This window comes from Megalops cyprinoides, chromosome 14 (genome assembly GCF_013368585.1).
Source record: "Megalops cyprinoides isolate fMegCyp1 chromosome 14, fMegCyp1.pri, whole genome shotgun sequence".
Taxonomy (NCBI): Eukaryota; Metazoa; Chordata; class Actinopteri; order Elopiformes; family Megalopidae; genus Megalops; species Megalops cyprinoides.
The window spans coordinates 7451389-7473134 of NC_050596.1; the positions used below are offsets into that span (position 1 = coordinate 7451389).

Consider the following 21746-nt stretch of genomic DNA (forward strand, 5'->3'; position numbering starts at 1 on the left):
CATGCATACAAACAAAAATGTAAACAAACACACAGAAATCCGCACATAGATGTCTACACACACACACAGACACACACACACACACACACACACACACACACACACACAGTGAATGTATTGATCCCTGTTCTGTTTCTTCATAGGTAAATACCATATGCTGGAATGATACCGGCGAGTACATCCTCTCAGGATCTGATGATACGAATTTAGTCATTTCAAACCCATACAACAGAAAGGTAAGCATCCAGCAGTAACATAATCATTTCAGATTCATACAACAGAAAACTAAATGTCCAGCACTAATTTAGTCATCTCAAACCTATACAACAAAAAGGTAAGGATCCAGTTAAATTAGGCCATCTCATACCCATACAACAGAAAGGTAAGGATTCAGCACATATTTAGTTGTGTCAGACCCAAACAACAAAAGGGTGAGGATCCAGCTGACAATCTATATGCAGTTCCTTCATCAGCCAGACTTAACCTTTCACACAAGAGAATCACTTTCAAAGCAGCACAGAGTCTGATTGCACACACGTCTAACAGAAAAATGTCTACTCAATCGTTACTTTTCCTCTAGGACATGAGCGAGGTGTTTCTTGCCAGTTATCCTTCAAAGGCCCTGTCAGCAGTTATGAGTCAGCACGTTTTGTTCTGTGACAGCTCAGAAACACAGGAGACGTTTTGTCGCTTCATTTTCCTGCTGTGTCTTTGGTGTGCTGCTGGTTTCAAATCTCCAATGCCATTTCATATAGAATGAATACACAATGAATCTGAAGTATGTGTATCCAGGGAAGGACGTTTTGTGAATGAAACACTTTCTCTCCTCGTCCTCTTTCATCAGTTAACTGTATGATTATCAGTTTTCTGTGTAACCCCTTTCCCAGGCTGCCCCCCACCCTTTGATAATGAGAGACTCTTATGAGAGATACCCCCTTTTCGTGGAGGAGGGCCAAAGGGAACCAGTTGCTGTTTTGGGTTTTTCTTGTGTTTACTAAGGCTCTCAACACCAGGTGAAGCTGTATAGGAATTTACATCTTGTAGGAAGGTTTTTTTTAATGGGTGCATCTTAAATCAGATGTCCAGGGCAGCCAGATCAAATTGTGTTCTGGCTGCCCTGGACATCTGGCATTACATTACATCTTGCATTACATGGCCTGGACATTTTTTATCGCTAAAGATCCCAAAGGTAAATCGTCTGCTATCATATCAAAGACCGCTGTATCAGAGGATACTGCTCTTAGGCTGCCCCTGTCATATCCCCCCCCCCCCTCCCGCCCAGGTGAAGGCAGCCATCCGCTCAGGGCACCGGGCGAACATCTTCAGCGCCAAGTTCATGCCCTGCACCGGCGATCAGCAGATCGTGTCCTGCTCGGGAGACGGGGTCATCTACTACACCAACACGGAGAAGAGCGCGGAGGTGAACAGACAGTGCCAGTTCACCTGCCACTACGGCACGGCCTACGAGGTACGCGGACGCCTGAGGCTCCGCTGCACGCCAGCCTGGCGTGGTCACCGCAGGTGCCTTACATGTGTGCCTGTTTTTTTTTTTCCAGTTTTATATTTAATAAATTTTATTTCTGATGTACATTTCTAAGGGGAAGGGACATAAAAAGGCACATAAAACAGTTCAAAACACACATAACAAGGAGAGCATACAATTTACAACACTCAACATTGTAAAAAGAAACTGAAGCAGTAATATACATCAGACAGATTACAGCATTAGTAACACTCCTTAAAAGCTGCAAATAAATGTTTCCAATTATATTTTAAGCCTGACCGGGGTTAACGAGTCTCTGATGGGATATGGCAGCGCATTCTACAGCCTAGGTGCAGCACAATATACTGCCCTGTTTCCCATAGATTGAACGTAGCAGAAAGGTTGCTTTATGGAGCCAGGTTTGCTGGAGCACAGGGTACGAGCTCGTCTGCAGGGCCAGGTCAGGTCGAACAGCCTGGAGCAGAGCCATGGATGTCTCAAAAAGTCAGCGCAAACAATTTGAAATGCAGACAAGCGTGTACTGAGAGCTACTGCTATGCGCTGGAGTAATATGATCAGGTGGTGAGGTATAGGACTCGAGCAGCACAGTTCTGTGCTAGCAGGGCATTACAGTGGTCTGACCTGGATGGAATTAATGCATGTGCAGGAAGCTGAATAAGCAGTTTGGAAATGAGTGTTGAATGTGTGAACAGTGATGTTGCTGTGGGCAGCCTGCATTGTGTGTAACTAACTGAAAGTGTGTAGCGGAAGTGTTCAGCGTGCACCCTTTAGCGCCACTGCAGTCTGCGTCCTCCTGAGGTGGTGCTGAGTCAAGCGACCTGATTGTACCTCTCCTGTTGGCAGATTACGACAGTCCCGAATGACCCGTACACCTTCCTGTCGTGCGGGGAAGACGGCACTGTCCGGTGGTTTGACGTCCGAACCAAAACCAGCTGCACAAAAGAAGACTGTAAAGATGTAAGTCACAGAGGTGATCCAGTGTTAGTGCCTTAAGCTGCGCAGGCTGTGTTAGCATTTTGAAGTAGACTGTATTAAGGACCAATGAGAACAAGCTCACGAAACAAAAAATGCATGTCCGTGTGATCCAAAATCCACTGATAACCTGCTGAAGGAATCCAAGCCTGTTTTTAGACATGTGCTTCACGAGCATTTCTGTAGCATGCTTAATACGCTTGCCTACTGTAAATGCTTTCACTTGAATTTGCCTATGCAATTGCACATATTCAAAGCAGAAGTGTACTAGCTAGATCTTCACTAGGTATTCTTGTAAGAGCTGATCTGAGCTCAAGCAAAAAGGGACTGGCTTCTGATAAGAAGAGCAATAATTTTATTGTGGGCGTTCTGCCTAGACGTGTTTTCCCTCGTCATTGCTACTGCAAGGAATCGATGCTTTTCTCATCTCGAGTTTATGACTGGACACTCTGAGCAGTTCCACTTCCTGTTAGATTAGGAAGCTTCCCTCATTACTTTCCCTCCCTCTCCTGCCCAGAAGACATACAGGCCTGAGGAGTTCGCGGATGGTTATGTCAGCGATGCCTCAGCGTCGTAAACAGCCACGCTGGCCCCTGTGTTTATGGAGTGTTTATGAGCCGTAGTGTATCTGTCTGGAGGATGATCTGCTGCTGGGTGCGGCTGCAGAGAGCGCCAGCCTTTCTCACTGTGCATTCTTCCTTATGGTGCAGAGCAGCCTGTGCTCTCCACACGCTTTCCGCTCGTCGCTTTCCCTGAGCCTCCAAAGATGAGAGATTTCAGCCTTCCTCACATGCATTATTGATTCCGTTCAACTTTTTGCCTGCCGTGTGTTTTCAGCTGGTGCTCAATGCCCAGTCCCCCTTATGTTCATAAGTTCTCAGTTTGAAGTGTTGCCTCCAGCAAGGCAGATCCTCACCTCTCTTCAATGCTACAAAGCTGCGGTTTTGAGAACTAAATGTCCCGTTTGCTCAATCTCGCTATCATCACCGCCACCATAATTTTCAGTGACTCTTTGTGCTTTGTTGTCTTCTGAAAGGACATTCTTATCAATTGCCGACGGGCTGCCACCTCAATATCAATCTGCCCCCTGTTGCCGTATTACCTGGCTGTCGGCTGCTCGGACAGCTCGGTGAGGATCTACGACCGACGGATGCTGGGAACGAGAGCGACAGGTGAGAGGGAGTCCGGCGGCACGTAACCGCAGACATTAGCACGACATCAGAAACCACACTTTCTTTAAAATATTGTCCTCCTTGATCTCCCCAGCCTGTAATGCGTAACCACGCGTAGTGTACTTTTTAGAGGAACTCAGCCCTGTCCATGTTCTTTGTGGTACAAATACAGATTGAAGCGACATGGCTTCAGGCTATGGTTTTGGCGGTCTGAATAGTCGTAAGAATCTATTGCATAAAGTTAGCCTGACAGCAAATTAAGGCAAGGTAAGGATAACTGATTGGAGCAGTCTCAAATAGATTTAAATAGCCAGCCCTAGGTTGCTGTCTGTTCCTGTTCAGTTCATTGCATGGCTTTGCTCTGTTGGTGTTTGTAATTGTTCGGTCGATGCAGCAGAAACTGTGAACGCTGCACTGAAGGTATTCCTACACAACTCAGAAGTGTCGTGAAGCTGCGAGAGAAGGCCTTGTAGCAAGTCGAAGGACAAAACGGCCATAAAAACAGAGGAAAGCAAACAGTTGTTGCTCTTCCTCCAAAAAATGAAGAAATTAATCTGATTCGAGGAATTTTTACACATTTTATTTCATTTGCGAGATTCCAATACCAGGTGATTTAAGACTAAAGAGCGGGTATATACTTTACATTGAGTGAAACTCACTCCCTGGCTCTAAATTCTGCTCCCGCCACCCCACGTTGACCCAGGTAACTACGCGGGTCGGGGGACGACGGGGATGTGCGTGCGCTTCGTCCCTGCGCACCTGTCCAACAAGCCATGCCGCGTGACCTCGCTGTGCTACAGCAGTGACGGGCGGGAGGTCCTGGTCAGCTACTCCTCCGACTACATCTACCTTTTCAACCCCAACGACGACCAGGCGCGCGAGCTGAAGGGGCCGTCCCAGGAGAGGAGGGAGGAGGTGAGGCCCGCTGACCCGCCTGCACCGGCCACATGGCACTGCTGTCAGCGATACTGCCGCTGGGCGCCCGATTCAGGTGTCTCTTCTGGCCTCCTGGCTTTATCCAGGGGAGAGGCCTTTAAATGGAATTAGAATTTTGTTTTGGATATGTGAAGACTACATTCTGCAGTGTATGGTTCTAAATCTCTTACAGTTCAGACGTTGTTCAAAGTGCTAGTTAGGACTCTTTATAGCATTCATTTCCTTTGAAATACTTCCTTTTTTCCTGGTATTCTCAAGTGCGAGGCAAAGTTACAATGCAATAACATGCAAGTGTAAAGGCTTAATGCTCCCTGAAGTAGTTTTCAGGACATCTGTAATACAGTATTAGTTTGCCATTCTATGGCAATACATAGGGTAGGATCCTTTCTCTGTCCATGAAGAGCTGTAAGAACTTTAAGCAGGACTCTAAAGCTACCTGTAGAGCGCATACAGTGTGCAAGTGTATATTGTACTGTGTGTGTCTTTGTACCTCTTTTGGGTTGTTAGCGCTGTACATCAATAAGGGTTACGCACAATAATGGGGATTTGCCTCTTTGTCGTGTGACATATCAGAGCATAAAGAGATGACTTCTGATGCTCTAATGGGTATATCGCTTTTCTCAAGCTACTGCTTTTCTTTTCTAATACTACAGAAGTTGCCCAGACTTGTGCTGTTTACAACTTCTTTCATTCGGTGTACTCCAGGCTCGTTTTGTAATGCGCCAAGTGCTTTCTGGATGTTGTAGGGAGAGGACCGGCCTAACATGGACAAGAGAGGATGGAGATTTGTAGGTTTATACTGTGTCTGATTCTTCTTTGCCAAATGGGCCTTAAAGCAGCCACTCACGTTTGATTCATGTCTGACCAAGAGCAGACAGAAGGAGCTCTGTTTCCTGCCAGAGCTATCCCCTCTGCTTTCTGTCAGAGCTCTGCTCTCTGCTTTGTGTCAGGGCTATACCCTCTCAGTCACCCCTTTCCAATCCCTGCTGCCATTGCTTAATATCTGCCGGTCAGGATTTCTCCAGGGCTGACAGGCAGTCTGACAGACAGCTTTGCATAAGTGTAGGACCCCTGGGGTGGAGATTAGCAGTCCTGCTGAGAAAGGACAGCAAAGATTCTTTTATGTGCTGTTCAGATTGTCAGATCTGTGTGCTTCACATTGAACATTCTGTCTCTGCCATTGTTGAGGCTAGACGTGCTCTATGATTATTGTGAACATTGTTCACGGGCCATGGTCTAAAATAGCTGTCATAACAGCATGGAGAGGACTGGAATCAGATCCTCCTTGAGGAAATACAGAGGAAGGAAGAATACAAGTGTCTGGCTGTAATATAGACTATAATGTAGACTATCTGTAAGAAACATGGTGAAACATGACTAGGGCAGGACCCTAGGGTCCAAGGTCAGAGGCCAGAGACAGACAGACATTGTAAAGGGGAGTGTTCCCTTTCAAGAAATGAGTCACAGGGCCTTACATAACCCAGGGCAAATGGAGACTCCACTGCGGCTCTGATTCCCTCAACACTTACAGCATGTCCACAGGTGCATCTGAGGCTCTGAGTCTCAGACCCTCGCTGGATCTTTGAATTGGGCACGTGTAATTATGGATGCGTGTGTTGTTGGGTATATCTTTGTGTGGGCCTTTGTTTGGCCAACTGCAGGGGACACATGTCAAGTGACTGTGTGTGTAGCTCTGTCCGTCTGTTTGGCTGTGTGTGTTGGTGAGTGTGAAGGGTAGTTGTATCTCAGTGTATCTGTGGGGGTGTGCTGTGATGGATCGGCCAGCCGTTCTCTCATCCCGCTGTGTGTTCAACTGTGTCTTGATGGACCCTGCTCAGATTCCTTTCCAAATGCAGAGACAGGCACACGCTCCTCTGAGGACAGAAATAGCTTAGGACAAGCAGCACAGCGTGAGACAGAGAGACACTTACCTCTCAACTTCACATGTGCACTTTTCTCCTCTGTCCCTCAGGTGGAGACACCAAAACCATCAGGACAAGTTTCATCCAGCTACATTTCATTATTTCAAGGTTATAATCATAGTTGTGTATGTATGCCAATGGTATTGGAGCAGTTGAATTGCTATAGACTTTCCTGTGAATACTAGATTTAACAGCTGTTTATGAAAATCATTGTTTCACTTGTGGTGACATTAATACCTGTACATTTAACTTATTTTCCTCTAGGACATGACACAGGCTAAGCTAAAGACAGCATCAGCGTTGTGATAAGCAGCCAATGATGCTGTTCTTTCATTGTCTCAGGTCCTTGTATCTCCAGGCCATAGTGGGAGTTAACAGAGTTAATAGTGTGAGTGTCTCTGAGCTCATTTCGCTGTGAGTACCTGAGTGAAACTCTCACCAGTGCCTCTCCATCTCCTCTGACTGTGCACTGTACAGTCTCAGCGGAGCGTGGAGCTGTTAATGAGGTCCTGTGGCTGACCTCAGATCAGTGACAGCAGTGGGGAGTGGCACTTGCTCTGATGCAGAGCAATATTGCATTGGCTCCCCAAACCGGCCTGCCTCAGAGAAAAGAGACAGCATTTAATTTCATGCTTTGGAGGAGAAAGAGGAAAAAGTGGAACTGAAAGTTACTTCAAATCAGAACTAGAAATATAAAGTAGTCATAAAAGCATAACTACATTTCTCTCGCAGATGAAATAATCATTTCATGTAAATATGTCAGATATATATGTGAACAGCATGTTTGTGTATTTAATATTAAATCAGAAAACGATGTGTGAGGTGTTTCATTTCATTCAGGTAAGAGTTTTTGTGTAAAATATATGCAGGTGAAATGCAGGTCTCCTTTGGAAAGTGTCTCTGTGCGTGCAGATGCAGTGCTGTGGAGTTACTGAATGGTTTAGGACAGTCTGTTCCAGTGTCAGCTCTAAGGCTTTGGGCTGGTGAAAGTGATCTGTGTGCTGCTGGTGTATAAGGGGAGAGCAGAGCAGCTTTGGGCTGGTGTTAGTGTTGCATGTAGGTGTGTCCCCCCTCTCTCCTGCTCCACTGTGATCGGCTGATTGGCAGGATGTTGCTGTTTGACCCCCCCCCCCACAGCTGCGGCAGCCCCCTGTGAAACGCCTCCGCCTGCGAGGAGACTGGTCCGACACGGGACCCCGAGCTCGGCCGGAGAGCGAGAGGGAGAGGGACGGTAAGGCGCTCCGTGTGTCCCTCTGTGTGTGTGGGGAGGCAGGGCTGCTGTGTGTCTCCGACGGCAGTGCTGACCCCTCTGAGCGAAAGGGCTGAACACAGGAATAATCACTCTGATTTTGGTAACGATGGGAGTGTCAGTGCATCTGTAGTAACTTTCAGGGCCTTAGTGATGACAGTCTTGGTGCAGCTGTAATGTCGTTCAGCACCTTAGTAACAGCCGTCTCGGTGCAGCTGTAATGCCTTTTTCGCTCAGCGCTGTGCCTCTATAGATACCTAAACAGGTGGGCTGTGTCTCTGAGCCCTCATGTTTCCTGCAGGAGAGCAGAGCCCCAATGTGTCCCTGATGCAGAGGATGTCGGACATACTCTCCCGCTGGTTCGAGGAGGCCAGCGAAACCCAGAGCAGCAGGGGTCGACCTCAGCCAGGCCCTGGAGGTATGCCACTTCCCGTTTCTTACAGTCACTTCCTAACTACAGACAACTGCATTGGATCACCAACCCATCTTTGCAATAGTGAAATGTATAAGCACATCAAATTAAAGTGGTCACAGCCTTAATAAAATCCAGTTGTACAGATTTAGTAGCAGAGTATCGTTTTCCAGCGAGGATATCCTTTAGTTCCCCAAACCCTTGTTTGTGATGGTTAAATCAGTTTCGGACTAAATTCAGAATTCTTTCCTTTCTTAGAAGCAGAAGTTCGACCAGAAGAGGGTACCTCTTCTGTAGACCCTGCCCCCTTAGACCCCACACCCAATGAAAGGCCCATGGAGGTGGAGACTCCAGCAGAGCCCCTCCTCAAAGTAGCTTCCTCCTCCCCCTCCTGTGGGTCCTCCTCCAGAGTGACTGCCCCTCCCCCTTCCACATCATCATCCACAGAGAGCCCCCTCTCCTCCCTGCCCTGTAACAATGCACAGAAAAGCCAGGACTCTCCTGTAGCCACGCCCACTGCCAGCCCTCAGATGGAGCCCACGCAGTCTGGTAAGACCCAAAGATCACCCACCTATCGCACACGCCCAATCACTGCTCACCTCTGAGTAATGGCTAGCCCACTGCAGAGCCATTAATGAGAGGACAGGTCAGGCCAGTGCTGCAGCAGCAGTTTGGAGATCCCTCTGTGAGCATGTTGTAGCAGTGTCCTGTAGGAAAACCATTAAAATAGTATCTCCCTTTTTTCCCTGTCTTTCTTTCTTCCTTTCTTCTCTTTAGCCCTTCTTTTTTCTTTTTCCCTCTTTTTTTCATTTCACTCCTCTGTTTTTTCATTCCTGTCAGAGCTTGGCCTTCGTGGGGTGCCAGTAAATGTAGTTTATAAGCGTGTGCAGCAGCTGCTCCTATTGGCTGGGCTCCTGAGAGAGGATGAGCTAACATCCCACAGCTCCACCCCAAGGGAATCACTCCTTGTTCTGCTGCCAAAATGGCCCCACCCCCAAGTTACCACATCTCAGCCCCGCCCTGCCTCTTAACACATCACACATAAGTGCTTCTCGATAAACTAAGCCCTAGTGGCTTCCTGGGGTACTGCGCCATTGGTACAGAAAAACAGCTTCTGCACCACCAGCTAATTTGTGGGACAGCCCAGGGACACCTGTGTTCCGAGGCACCCTGTATTACAGTGTTTCCCAATCCTGCTCCTGGAGGCACACTGTCCTGCACATCTTCTCTCTATCCTTGCTCTGCCTACCTGACTGAACTCATCAGTGGCACTTTTGATTAGCTGAGCACACCTGATTTAATCAAGCAGCAAGGACAGATAGAAGTTATGCAGGACAGTGTGCCTCCACGAGTAGGATCGGGAAACACTGCTGTATTAGCACAGCTGCCTGCGTCGTGTCACTCTGTCGACGAAAGACCCGGCAGCTCTGCCTCTCCGTGCCTCTTAATGTCAGCACGGCAGCCGAGACAGCCTGGCCCCGGCTCGTTTTAAAAGGAAATGATTCTGCCATCTCGTCTGATTATCTGTTATACGTGAGCGCAACAGACTATGCCCTTGTGATCATTTGAAACGTGGCAGGAATTTGAATTGTTTTGCTGAAGTGCAGTGTGAAGGTCCAAGCCTTTTCAATGATATGAACAGCAGGATGAGAGCGGTTGTAAAGACGGCAAACATGCGGTAATAGTGCCATCTACTGGGGGAATGCCTCATGTCCTTTCAGATCATCCAACTATTTAAATTTTATGGAAAGGACCACATTTGTAACTTTATATTTGTATACACCTGCAGTGTTGCACAGTGCTGATACCTTGCTCATCTTAGAATCCATCTGAGATGAATCCAGTGTTTCTAACTGAATGCACGTCCCACCGCTGCCTGGCTGGGCTGCTGATCTACACTCACACCACCATAGCAGCCCGTGTACGTTTGTATCCAGTGCTGGCTCCCATGTAACGGTGCATGCTGGGACATGGCACAAGTTTGATCGGGACGTGTTACATTCCTGAACGCTTTCCCCGATTCCAAAGGTGCGCTGTGATGTTTGGGTTAGCATCTTTTCACAGCGTGAACAAGTGAATCATTTGAAGAAAGCAAGAAACCAAATGTTTGAAGCTGTTGGTGTGGTACCTCGGAGGGGGAATCTATTCCCAGGGCAGTTTGTTTGTAGTGATAGGAGGCTTTGTAGATCCCAGAGCGGGTGGAGCTAACAATGGTGCACTAATCTGAATCAGTGTTTTGCTATGAAGGGAAACATCTTTTGATTTACTTGTACAAAGTACAGGTCACCAGCATGTGGTGGCTCCGCCCACCTTGCGCTGCCATCATGACTTGGCCATTAGGAACCCTAATGCAGAGAAACCAGTCTGAGGTCATGTGGCGGTTTGACCGGCCTCCCTCTCATGTGGTCGGTACAGAGCAGGTGGATGTCAGCCTGGTGAATCCTGGGCTTGCTGCCGCAGGGCAGGGCTGCCTGGGTATTATCTTCCTGAGGCACATGTGGGCACAGATGTCATTATGGGGCGTTACACTGTTCCTGTGCTGTTTACACGTGCTGTGCGGCGTCTCTGTTCATCCGCAGGGAGGAGAAACTGATGCTATTGGGGCCCCGCCTCCTTTCGTAGGATTTACCCAATCAGACTCCTGCCTCAATTGTTGTAGCCCCGCCTCCTCAGCAGCCCTCAGCTCTGCTTCCTTTCCTCCCTTCCCTTTCCTGTGTCCCTCTGTCATACACATGCATCACACATATATATTTCTTATTTTTTAGTGGGCGTGGTTTTTGTTCCAGACTCCCCCTCGTCCGCCGTAAACAAACAGCTCGGATCCATGACTCTGGATGAGCGGCAGGGTGCGTCACACTGTCTCTCTCCCTCCCTTTCTCACTCTCTTTCTGTCTGTATCTCTCTCACTCCCTCACTCTCCTTCTGTCTGTATCGCTCTCACTCCCTCACTCTCCCTCTGTCTCTTTCTGTCTCTCTCACTCTCTCCCCCCTCACTCTCCCTCTTTCTTACACTCACTCTCTCTCCCTCTCTGTCTCCCGTGCCCAGTTTGTCTGTCTACACGCTCTCATCTCTGCACTCGTCATAACGCTCTCTCACTCTGCCCTCTCTCCTTTTCCCCACGTTCTTTCATTCTTACACCTATCTTGCTCACTCTGTCTCTTTGTCTCACACACTCTTGTTCCTGCACTGTCTCGCACACGCTTGCGCTTGCTCCCTTGCGCTCTCGTCCCTGCCTCCCCTGCCCTCTGTCTGTTTGAGCATATCGTTTATCCGTTGCTTGTTGAACGCCTCCTCCCGCCCAGGCGAAGGGCAATGCATGCTTCTCTCGTCCCATTCATGTCTTATCTGTGCAGCTCCAGTCTGTGGCTGGTTACCCATAATAACCAGCGTTGTTATCTCGTCAGAGGTGTCCACTACCCCCCGGCTCTGAGCTTGAGAAATTACAGCAGAGTGAAGATCTGCTCGTTGGTTAGCTTTTCCCCCGATATCAAAATGGCCTAATTTTATGAAGTGTTATTGCCTCAGAATCGCCATGCTCATCGAGTCTTTTTCTTTTGCATACAGTGATCTAGGGGAGGGATTTAGATTATGTTATAGGTTATCCTCTATTCAGGGAGTTCTTCCTGTCCAGCACAGGGATCTCCCCTCTGTCCCTCGGCTTTCTTTCGCAGTCAGTGTCTGTGGAGCGCACAGCTGGCATTCGTGAGTCTACACACACGCCCATCACATCTCTGTCATGTCCCTCCTCTCAGAACTGCACTTCACTGTGGTTCTGCTTTGCCTCGCTACCCAACCACTGCTGCTCAGGTCTATCCTAGCTCCACACTACACCGTAATCGTCTCATGTCACACAACCAAACATTCCCTGGCGTTTATATTAAACCGTATATAAATGAATCCCTATCCATACAGAAATAAGTATATTAAAAGCAGTGATATGGTATACAGACTGCACTTGTGTAGAGAATATAGACAGGGGCATCATTCCCACTAGATTACAGTAATGCACTGTGTTGTGTAAGCCCTGCTCTCTGTCCTGTGTTTGTGTGTCTCTGCCTGTGTGTGCGTGTGGGCTCTGGTGATCGTGCTGTTGTGGCTGTGGCCAGCATGCCAACCCTGCTGTTGTAAAGTTAGCATCACTGTCAGGAGGAGGAGTTTAGTCTTTCACTTTAAAATTCGCTCAGCGTGACTTTGTGTAATTAAACAGTTTTGTACTGTATGTTCTTGTGCGGCAAGAATAACAGTATTTAACTTTTTGTCCATAGAAAAGGTCTGTGCAACCAATTGCATTATATTAGCGTATTGGCATATTAGCATATTAGCTTAACTGTCTGACTTCCATATTGTCCATTTGTGGAGCTGGATATTTGCTGAAGCAGGTTGGGTTCAGTATGGTGCTCAACCAGCAACCTTCTGGATCATGGGCCTGGCTCCTTATGTCTTCTCTGCATTGTCTCCCAAATACCCAGAGTTAGAAATGAGAAATTTATGTGCTTGGAATAATTGCTACATTAGGTGGAATTTGGCTGTGATGGAGTACTTCCTTGAAAATCACCAATCACTCTGAGGGACTTCAGTGATTAAATGTCTGCCTAATTCACTTTGGCCAGCCATTTTTCCATTTTAAGTTTATGGCAGTTGACATTTGGAGGGATAGTTTGATTTTTTTATTCAAAAGACTTGGCTTATAAGCATTTTAATTCCTTTTTGGACATGGAGAGTGAAGTGAACAACTTTGATCCAAGCACGTACCCTAAAACTTCAGTTCTGCTCCAGCTCTGCCATATACACACTAAATTTCAATTGTACCTCTTTTTGTTGTTCCTCTGAAAGAGGTAGAATGCGGAGGGCCTGTTTCCTAGGTCAGTGAGAAGCGTGGAGTTATGACGGCCGGGCGGAGATGACCTCTTGACCTCTCATGCTTGTTTCAGGGAGCTCAGAGCCTGGGGCGGGAAGTTGTGTCGGTCCTCCGGTGGCTGATGTGCAACCGGGGACGGCTGAACCGGTCCTGAGCCTGCACTATAGCTCAGAGGGCACCACAACCAGCACCATCAAACTGGACTTCACAGACGAGTGGTGAGGGGCAGTGGTGCCAAGGGACACAGGCCCTATTTTGGCCAATTTACCTGCTGCGCTGTAAGGGTAAACACTGATGCACTATGGCCAACTCGAGAGGCTCTGCCTTTGTTAGACAGAGGCTCCACCAATAAGACTACACAGAAGCATGCTGCACACAGGCTCTACCAATAAGATTGCAGAGAGTTTTACTGCATATAGGCTTCACCAATAAGATAAGAGGCTTGTCGCACTGAGGCTCGACTAATAAGATCACAGAGAGGCTTGCTGTAGAAATTCTACACCAATAAGATTACAGAGAAGCTTGCTGTAGAAATTCTACACCAATAAGATTACAGAGAAGCTTGCTACACAGACCAGGTGCTTGCAGTTAGTCTCACTTGCTACTTTGCGTTTGTTTTTTTTTTTCAGTCTTATTTAAAACCATGCTGTGTAGCTGTCTGCATGAACAGTACTGCATAAAATCAGATTGTTTTGTGTGCACGCTGCCTAATCTGTTCACCCACGAGCAGCCACTGAACAGCGCAGTGTCGTATCCCACAGTCACCAGCACACTCGCCAGGTTCTCCTTCGGTGCATCTGTTTAATGAGTGTGCTGTTATCTTTCATTCAACAAGACACAGGGTATACAGGTGGTTTTTGCTTTGAAGCTATAGTTTGTGTAACACCATAAGTCTGTATTAAACCTGTATTAAAGAGTAAACCAAAGAGTGAGTCAGACCTAATCTTTAACAATAGAAAAATGTCCTACACTAGCATTCCATTCATGGTCATGTCTTATTTTTACATCAAGAGAAATATTACATTTTGAATTACAGTAGGTACAGATCTGCTTTACACATGTCTTGTAATCCACCTCAGCCTCCGTCCGAGAGAGTTTTTTTTTTTTACTATGTTTACGTGGGGGAGGGACGGTGTCCCTTTTTTACCTATCTTACCTGACTCTGATCGTTCCCTCTTCTTGGAAAGGAGTGGCAGACCCCCCAGTGCCAGGACCAGCAGTGTCCCCAGGCTGGGTGGAGCAGAGGACAGCCAGTTGCCCCAGGACAGAGAGGACCCGGCACCAGAGAGCTCAGAGCATGGTGAGACCCCACATGCATGACATGCAGGACACTGTACTGTCATGGAATAGGGCTTCTCCTCCCAGTAACTACAGTAAAAATAGCTCACACTGTGCACTGTTCTCTTAGAGAACAGGGCTTCTCCTCCCAGTACAATAAATAACCCATGCTAGGCTGTCCACTCCAAAGCCAATTCAAAGGAGTCTCCAAAGGGTCTGACTCATGGCCTAGTATTGTGCTTAAAATTCCAGTTTAGCAAATCAGCAAAAAGGAACACGCCAAGTCTCTTTGACTTGGAACAATAATGTTGCGCTAGTGTAGCGGTTATTGGGGTGATGCAGGGGATATCAGTGCAGGGGTGTGGGGTGGGGTTCCGTTCCAAATGGCTGATTTCAAACTGAAAACCTGGCCCTGTGTCCCCCAGGAGATCCAGCTGAGAGCGGTTCTAGTCCAGAAACAGGTTGGGGAGTGGGGCTGGGGGGGAGAGAGAGCGCCCCCCGCAGCCCAGAAGAACCCTCCGGTTCCTCGGGCCACATCCCAGCCGAGGCTCCTCTCGCAGAGCACAGCTCGGCCATCCTACACACGGCGGAGACCCCCACGGAGCCCGCAGGGGAGGGGAGCCCTGCGCAGGGCTCCCGCGGCAACCAGGACTCAGACGATAGCGATGACGACCCCATCCTAGTACCTGCTGCGAGATATCCGGCAGGGCAGGGGCAGAGGTGAGCCCCACGGCTCCTTCCCTTCTGAGACATGTCCTACCACCCAACCCCCATCCATCTGCCCTCAGTAGACGATGACCTCATTGATGACCTCATCCTCCATCAGAGTAACAAGGATTGAGGTGCTGCAGTTCTACAGTCTTGATATGAAGTCATCGCCCACTTTAAAAGCTTCTGTTTCCTGTCCCCGCCAAAGCATAGTGCCAATGATTACAATTTGAAAGGAAAAGCATACTCACGCTTACATTTAGTCATTTTGCAGACACTTTTGTTCAGAGCGACGTGCAGATCTAGAGTACTAAAGTGCACCTGATAAAATCTCAGCTGTCCACCCCTGAGCGTGTGTCCATCCATCACACAGTGCTGTGATACGCACTGCTATGATACATGTCAGTTCTGAAGACTCAGTAGTTAGTGATCTCTTTCTTCTCTTTGAAAGCTTCTGTTATCTGCATCCCCAAGACATAGCACCGATTGCTGGCTTTTTAAAATAAATAGTATACTTCAAATAAGTACATAGACATGCTCAGCCAGTATTAGAGACGGTGAGGTGGTTATGTCCTCATGGTAGGTCTCTGTAATTTGTTTGAGGTGAATTGTGGGAATGAGCAGCTTTTGACTCCACTGAAGTGCAGATTGTCATAGCGTGCGTTGTGTTCCCCAGAGTAAACACTAATCTTCCAGCCGGCTCACAGTCTGTCGAGGGCTGTTCAGTCTCTCCTGAAAAATCAGCACCTGTCTGCATGCCGGCACATCTCGTTTGATCTTTTGTTCTGCTCTGGGCTTGGTTCAAGTATCATGGCACTGCCTTGGGTGGCTTACCATTAGAGATGGACACAGGGAAGTTTTGTGTAGAGAGATAGGTGATCACTGATTGGCATTTAAATTTCAAAACACTGATAACATCACAGAGCCATAAAAATAACTTCAAACCCAACAACAAGTGTTTCTTCAACACAAGCACCTGGGTAACAAAGCCAATAACAGCAACCCTAAAAGATGAAAAATACTAAGTTCACTACTGAGCTTCTGATTTGCTCCAGAAAATCTGTGAGTGACTTTCACACTGCTTTTTATGCCAGTCATGCAGCTCAGCAGGAGAAGCTGTTTGATATATTCCTGAGAAAGCCTTAAAATTAATATTTATGTGACTATCACATTCATTCATGCCATCTGTATCAATATTATTTAGCGTTATTATTATCACTATCACTATTATCATTATTCCATCTCTGTCATTGTGGCTCATTATATAGTCTCCTAAGACCGTGCACAGTGGAAGAGGATGTTTCACTTCATTTAAGTCAGGCGTTGAGTAGTTAAGGAGATACAGAGAGGACCAGTGGAAGTAGTGCTACTAAGTGATGTGCAAATTTTATGTGAAAAGATTTGAACAGACTTTTGAATAGCCTGTGTCCCAGCTAACAGCTTTCATGTTTCCTCCTACGAAAGGAGGAGGAGGAGAATGGTTCGAGCATCGAAGATCGAGGTTGGCGGTGGAATGTGCCCCCAGGCGGCCCACGATATGATTGTGACCAGTTTAAATGTTTAGCATTCCTGCTCCCTGTCCTCCAGGGCCCCTCATTATTGACCGCTCATTAACAAATAGCTTTGCCATCTGTTCAGAGAATATTTTTGCATATTTTCTCCATTGTTATTCATAATCTGTGCCCAGTCATTTTTTTTTTATGGAAAATATCTTCTGACGCCTAGTAAGTACGTGTGTTTCTCCCGATAGATTTCATTTCAGAGGTTCGGCAGTGGGTGAGAGACTGATGAGGTAAAACGTGCTTTCTTTAATACTAAAACAATTCTAACTGCAAGGGCTGAGTTCTGAATTGAATAATTAACCCCATCAGACTGGCTCCAGGTCAGTAATTTGTTTGGATTTGATTGGGGTAAATGCACAGGGCCGTTCCTGTGCTGGAGCGGTGCGCAGTTTTGTGAGTGGCGTGTGTTTGTGTGGGTTGTGCTGGCATGTCAGCAGGACATTAACCACGTGCACCGTTAAGAGGCCCTTACACGGTGGCATGCGCATGGGTCAGAGGTTTGATGCAGCACTTACGAAAACTTCAGAAAAGAATGGTTACAGTGAATATTGTGCAGATACAGAACCCAGACATTCAGCATTGGCAAAGCTGGGATCAGGCTAGCTACAAGAACGCCATCTTCCTAATGCAGTGCAGTTTCTCAGGCTCTGAATCAGAAAATAGTTTGCTGGCTCGTAACTCCTAGGTCTGCAGTTCACAGTATTGATCATACTGTAAATATAAAGGACTAGGAACATTTTCCAGGCCTGGTTAAGTTAGAGCTGTGTTCTTTTTCATTACGTTTTTCAGTACCTTTGAAGGGCAGAGAGTTTACGCAAGCCCACACAGGGAGGTTTGCGCTGTGATGGGGCTAGTGTGATGCAGTGGAGATGAGATCAGCTCACGATACAGGGTGGTCAGGTTTAATGAGAATGAAGGCAGATGGGGATCTGTGTGTTGTGTGTATTCAGGCTTCCTTTTATGGGTCGGCCTACTTCCATACAGACAAACTGTATCTCAGCTTCCACGTGGGCATGTTCCTTTTTGTCGGCTTGAGTCCATGAGCACCAGTCAAGTTTCATTTGCTGTTTTCAGCTATGGGTTGTGTGTTTTTAATATTTTTGTATTGAATTTAAGCTCTGAGAATTTCATGACTGCAGTATATCATGATTCAGGTTTTATTTATTTGCCAAGCTGCACTGTCCCTGAAGCGTTTAACTTATTTGCATTCAGAGCAATCGCACCGTTTCCGGCGACAGTGTCTCTGTCTCTGTGGCCTTTGTGAGAGCTTAAAGTGATTCACAGTCGGTTGGATTTGACCTCTCCTGAGCAGTGGATCCTGGGAGGCTTTTGATGTCCCAGCTGAGAGAGAAGGCCCTAAATTCCACCATGCCTCGCCCACAGGCGTTCGGCAGCTGCCCGAATCCAGGAGCTCTTCCGCCGGAGGAAGGAGAGGCGGGAGATGGAGGAGAGCGAGACGCAGAACATCAGGAGACCTGCTGTGAAAATGGTCTACAAAGGCCACCGCAACTCCCGGACAATGGTACGTTCCAGTCCATAAGAGGTGACAGGCATTTTACCTGGGGCAACGGTATGTGCCACTCCATAACTGGGGATAGGCATTTTACTAAGGACAGTATCAGAATTCAAAAGTAGAGCAAGTGTAGCTTCCTTGAACCTGTACATATTCCCTGTTCCTGGATCATGGCATCTAATTTCTGGGTCAGTTTCACATCTCTGTTTGTGGTGGTCTTAGAAAGTGTAGAAGAGCTTTAGGAGGACTAATGAGACCCTCTGTGGTGACACTCTGTGCCGCAGATCAAGGAGTCCTGTTTCTGGGGGAACAATTTTGTCATGAGCGGGTCAGACTGCGGCCACATCTTCATCTGGGACCGCCACACGGCCAGGCACCTGATGCTGCTGGAGGCCGACAACCACGTGGTCAACTGCCTGCAGCCTCACCCGTACGACCCCAGTGAGTGCTCCCACAATGCACTGCTCAGGCTGTTCGCCCCAACACTGACAAAAAGCTGGTCCACTTAACTTGAACTGAACTGGGTTATGGCCTCTTCCTCCCATAAATTTCCTCAGAATTACTGATTCTGTCCAAGGGAATGTTTTCTATTAATCAGACTGTGAAGATGTGAGTGCCAGTGAGTGTCGTTTCATTGTCACGGTGATGTTATTATATATCCGTTCCAGTTCTGGCCTCATCTGGCATAGACTACGATATCAAGATCTGGTCTCCGCTGGAACAGTCACTCTCCTTCAACAGGGCGCTGGCGGAAGAGGTCTGTGTCCTTTTTCCTGAATTTGACCTAGTTTTATGAGTTTTAATTTGTTTTTCTGACAGACATAAGGGTGACTGCATGCTCAAGAGCAGTTCTTTGGCTGTTAAGCTTCCTTTTTTTTCAGTAATATTTGTTCCTTTTCTGTGTGGAAACACTTGCAAATTAATGCATTAGTCAGTTTATTCAGACTGTTTTTACAGGGCTTAAATTATTATGAGAGTGTCGGGCCAGACTAAAGCACACAGAAAAATGAGCCTGCAGGTTTTGGGAAGCCGTGCCAGTTTCTCCGCTGCTCGGGTAGTTAACCCCGCCCCTGCCGAACGGCGGCCATGTTTCCTGCTGTTACAGGCAGAGGCGTGAGGTGTGCCTGGCCCTCATCTGTGTGCAAGGCTGCGGCGGGGGCGGACTTAAACGCTGTTCCCCAGGGGCCTGGGCGTGGCCGTCTGCTCAGCTCCACGTGCCCTGCAGCTGACAGCTGACGTCTGCGCCGCCGCGGAGCTAGCTAGCACTCATAGGCTTTGGGCTAACCCTGCTGTGGAGCAGCGGACACTCGGATTGGGCGTCTGTGGTTCTGACATTTAGAAACTGGAAACATGTCAATGACTGGGCGGTTTATGACAGTCCCGATTCAATGTCGGTGACCTAACGGGGCCCTTATAAGGAGGTCCCTGGTGTGTGTCCGCGCTTTAGACGGCCGAGTCGCCCGTGCAGGTTCCCGCCATGCCCCGCCCCTTCCCTCCGGGCCCTCGCTCTGCTGGTTTGTTATTCAGCCCAATCCTCTTAATGAAAGTCAGGAGTGTCCTCTTGCCAGCCAGAGCCAATTGAATTTCTCATGCGAAGCTGTTCCCAGAGACGTTTAAAGAGACAGGGCGCCGCGTTTCGCTGGAACGTGCTGCCTGCCGAAGGCATCTGTGGGGACGCGCTATAACGCACTGCTTCCCACAGATCACCACCATGATGCTCAAATGATGCCAGTTAACCTGCTTTCGGCCTGAAGGGGTTCTGAAGCAAATCACTAGAATGTGGCAGTGGAGTACTTCCGTTGCAGGTACCCAGATCCTGACTCCCTCCCTCGCTCTCTCTCTCTGTCTTTCTGTGGTTTCCCTGAAGGTGATCACACGTAACGAGTTAATGCTTGAGGAGACGAGAAATACCATCACAGTCCCCGCGTCCTTCATGCTCCGGATGCTGGCCTCCCTCAATCACATCAGAACAGGTGACCTCTACCTTCAGTTATAACTTAAGGAGTGGGGGTGGGTAGGTGGGAGGGTCTTTTTTGTATTGTATTGTATCATGTATATTACTTGTAGAATGAAAAAAATGATCCCAAAAAGTAATACCTCACATCACCACCATTTAAAGAAAAAAACAGAAAACTTTCAGTTACTGCAAGACACAGGGTCAGTGCATAAAAAATTACAAAAATCCACCTCATATGGATTAAACAAGGTTTCTGCTGTCAGCTCTTCTACTGACAGGTAGGGTCTTGCTTTGGTCATCTTACCTCAGTCTGAATTAGCTGCTTTTACTCCAAAGTTCATTTGAAGGAATAGGTGCTTTTTCAGCAGGTAAAGGAGAGGTTGCAGTGTAATTCAGTGTACTTTGGCTGGCCCTGGAGCCATGTAAGCTTCTCAAAGCCCTGAGCTTTACCGGTTCAGTAACCCTGTTAACAAGCAACATGTTACAACCCGATGCTGACCCCTCAGAGAATCCTCTGAATGTGAAAGCAGCCCAGTTCCCTGTAACTTGCCATTCATTGAGTAAGAATGATTCAGCTGTGTGTTCTCCATTAGCTCAGAGGTCACCTTCTTTTACCCTCTTTACTTTTCAGACCGTTTGGAAGGTGACCGCTCAGAAGGTTCCGGACAGGAAAACGAGGACGAGCAGTAGTCATCCATTTTTTTTTATTACTGTTTTGCTATGAGGCACTTGGACACTGAAATTTGTATAAGTAAAATGTAGAATATTTTCCAAATCTGTGGATCTAATGCAATTTTTAGCTTTTAAAAAAAAAAACCCAATTACCATTTACTCATGGGTAAACATCATCTGGGACAATGTATAAATGCAAGTCAGTGTATATAATAAAATATATATTTGGTTTAGGCTTGAGGTATTAAGGTGCAATATTGTTTTCTGAACCTGCACCAGTGTTAAGGTGTGAGTTTCATTTATGTAGCTTAACTCGAAGCACACTAACATTTGTATACTTGCGGTTATGCATGTAAGCGTACAGAACAATCTGTGCTATAAGTAAACAACGTTGTCATTTTAAAAACGAATGCTCTTTTTCACATGCCAGAAAGCAAGTTACATAATCAAACTACTGTACTGTACTGTAGACACTACAATTTCTTTGGCGTGGACTTTGGGGTAAAATTACAGTACATACTTTTCCCTAAGTAGTATTGTTAACATCCTGGTATGGTACATTTGACAGTGTATGGAAGCTGTCAATACTACCCATCAAATGTCTTATCACAGAAGAAGGTGTAGACCCTGGTAATTTTTCAACAAAGTGCAGTTTGATTTCAGGTTGATGACTGCAGTCAGAAAAGGAGAAAATGGGATTTTATAAGCATTTCGTCTGGTCTGGTCTGTAATTTATGGTGTTCAGAGATAATTCTGGGTGTTTGAGGACTGTGAGCAGATGCCTATTTACTTGAAGTGTGTGCGTGTGTAATTTACTTTATGAAGTGTTTCCATTGGCATCATCTTAAATGTATACACACCAGAAGCCTCCAATACCCAAAATGTTTTAATACAAAACGTTTCAGTGAAAATCCTTACATCAAAACCTTTTTTTTTCCTCTTAACAGCAGTAACACAAAATTAGAGTACAGTTTCCACTACCTACCTTACTGTAGACATGCAGTGCCGTTATGTTCCTCCATATATGATG

The 21746-nt window shown here is 47.0% G+C and overlaps 1 protein-coding gene across 1 annotated transcript in view; it reads left to right on the forward strand.

Moving 5' to 3' along the window:
* LOC118789196 (DDB1- and CUL4-associated factor 6-like) overlaps nucleotides 1-20892 on the forward strand; it is a 30027-nt gene extending 9135 nt beyond the window's left edge. Inside the window, exons 3-20 of the mRNA XM_036545529.1 lie at nucleotides 144-236; nucleotides 1283-1468; nucleotides 2348-2461; nucleotides 3513-3648; nucleotides 4352-4563; nucleotides 7644-7737; nucleotides 8057-8173; nucleotides 8426-8716; nucleotides 10933-11013; nucleotides 13100-13244; nucleotides 14214-14326; nucleotides 14730-15024; nucleotides 16763-16804; nucleotides 17958-18096; nucleotides 18372-18528; nucleotides 18756-18844; nucleotides 19955-20060; nucleotides 20676-20892. Coding sequence (XP_036401422.1) covers nucleotides 144-236; nucleotides 1283-1468; nucleotides 2348-2461; nucleotides 3513-3648; nucleotides 4352-4563; nucleotides 7644-7737; nucleotides 8057-8173; nucleotides 8426-8716; nucleotides 10933-11013; nucleotides 13100-13244; nucleotides 14214-14326; nucleotides 14730-15024; nucleotides 16763-16804; nucleotides 17958-18096; nucleotides 18372-18528; nucleotides 18756-18844; nucleotides 19955-20060; nucleotides 20676-20734 — 2469 coding nt within the window. The 3' untranslated portion in view covers nucleotides 20735-20892. The remainder of the gene's footprint in view (nucleotides 1-143; nucleotides 237-1282; nucleotides 1469-2347; nucleotides 2462-3512; nucleotides 3649-4351; nucleotides 4564-7643; nucleotides 7738-8056; nucleotides 8174-8425; nucleotides 8717-10932; nucleotides 11014-13099; nucleotides 13245-14213; nucleotides 14327-14729; nucleotides 15025-16762; nucleotides 16805-17957; nucleotides 18097-18371; nucleotides 18529-18755; nucleotides 18845-19954; nucleotides 20061-20675) is intronic.
* Nucleotides 20893-21746: the final 854 nt, after the last annotated feature.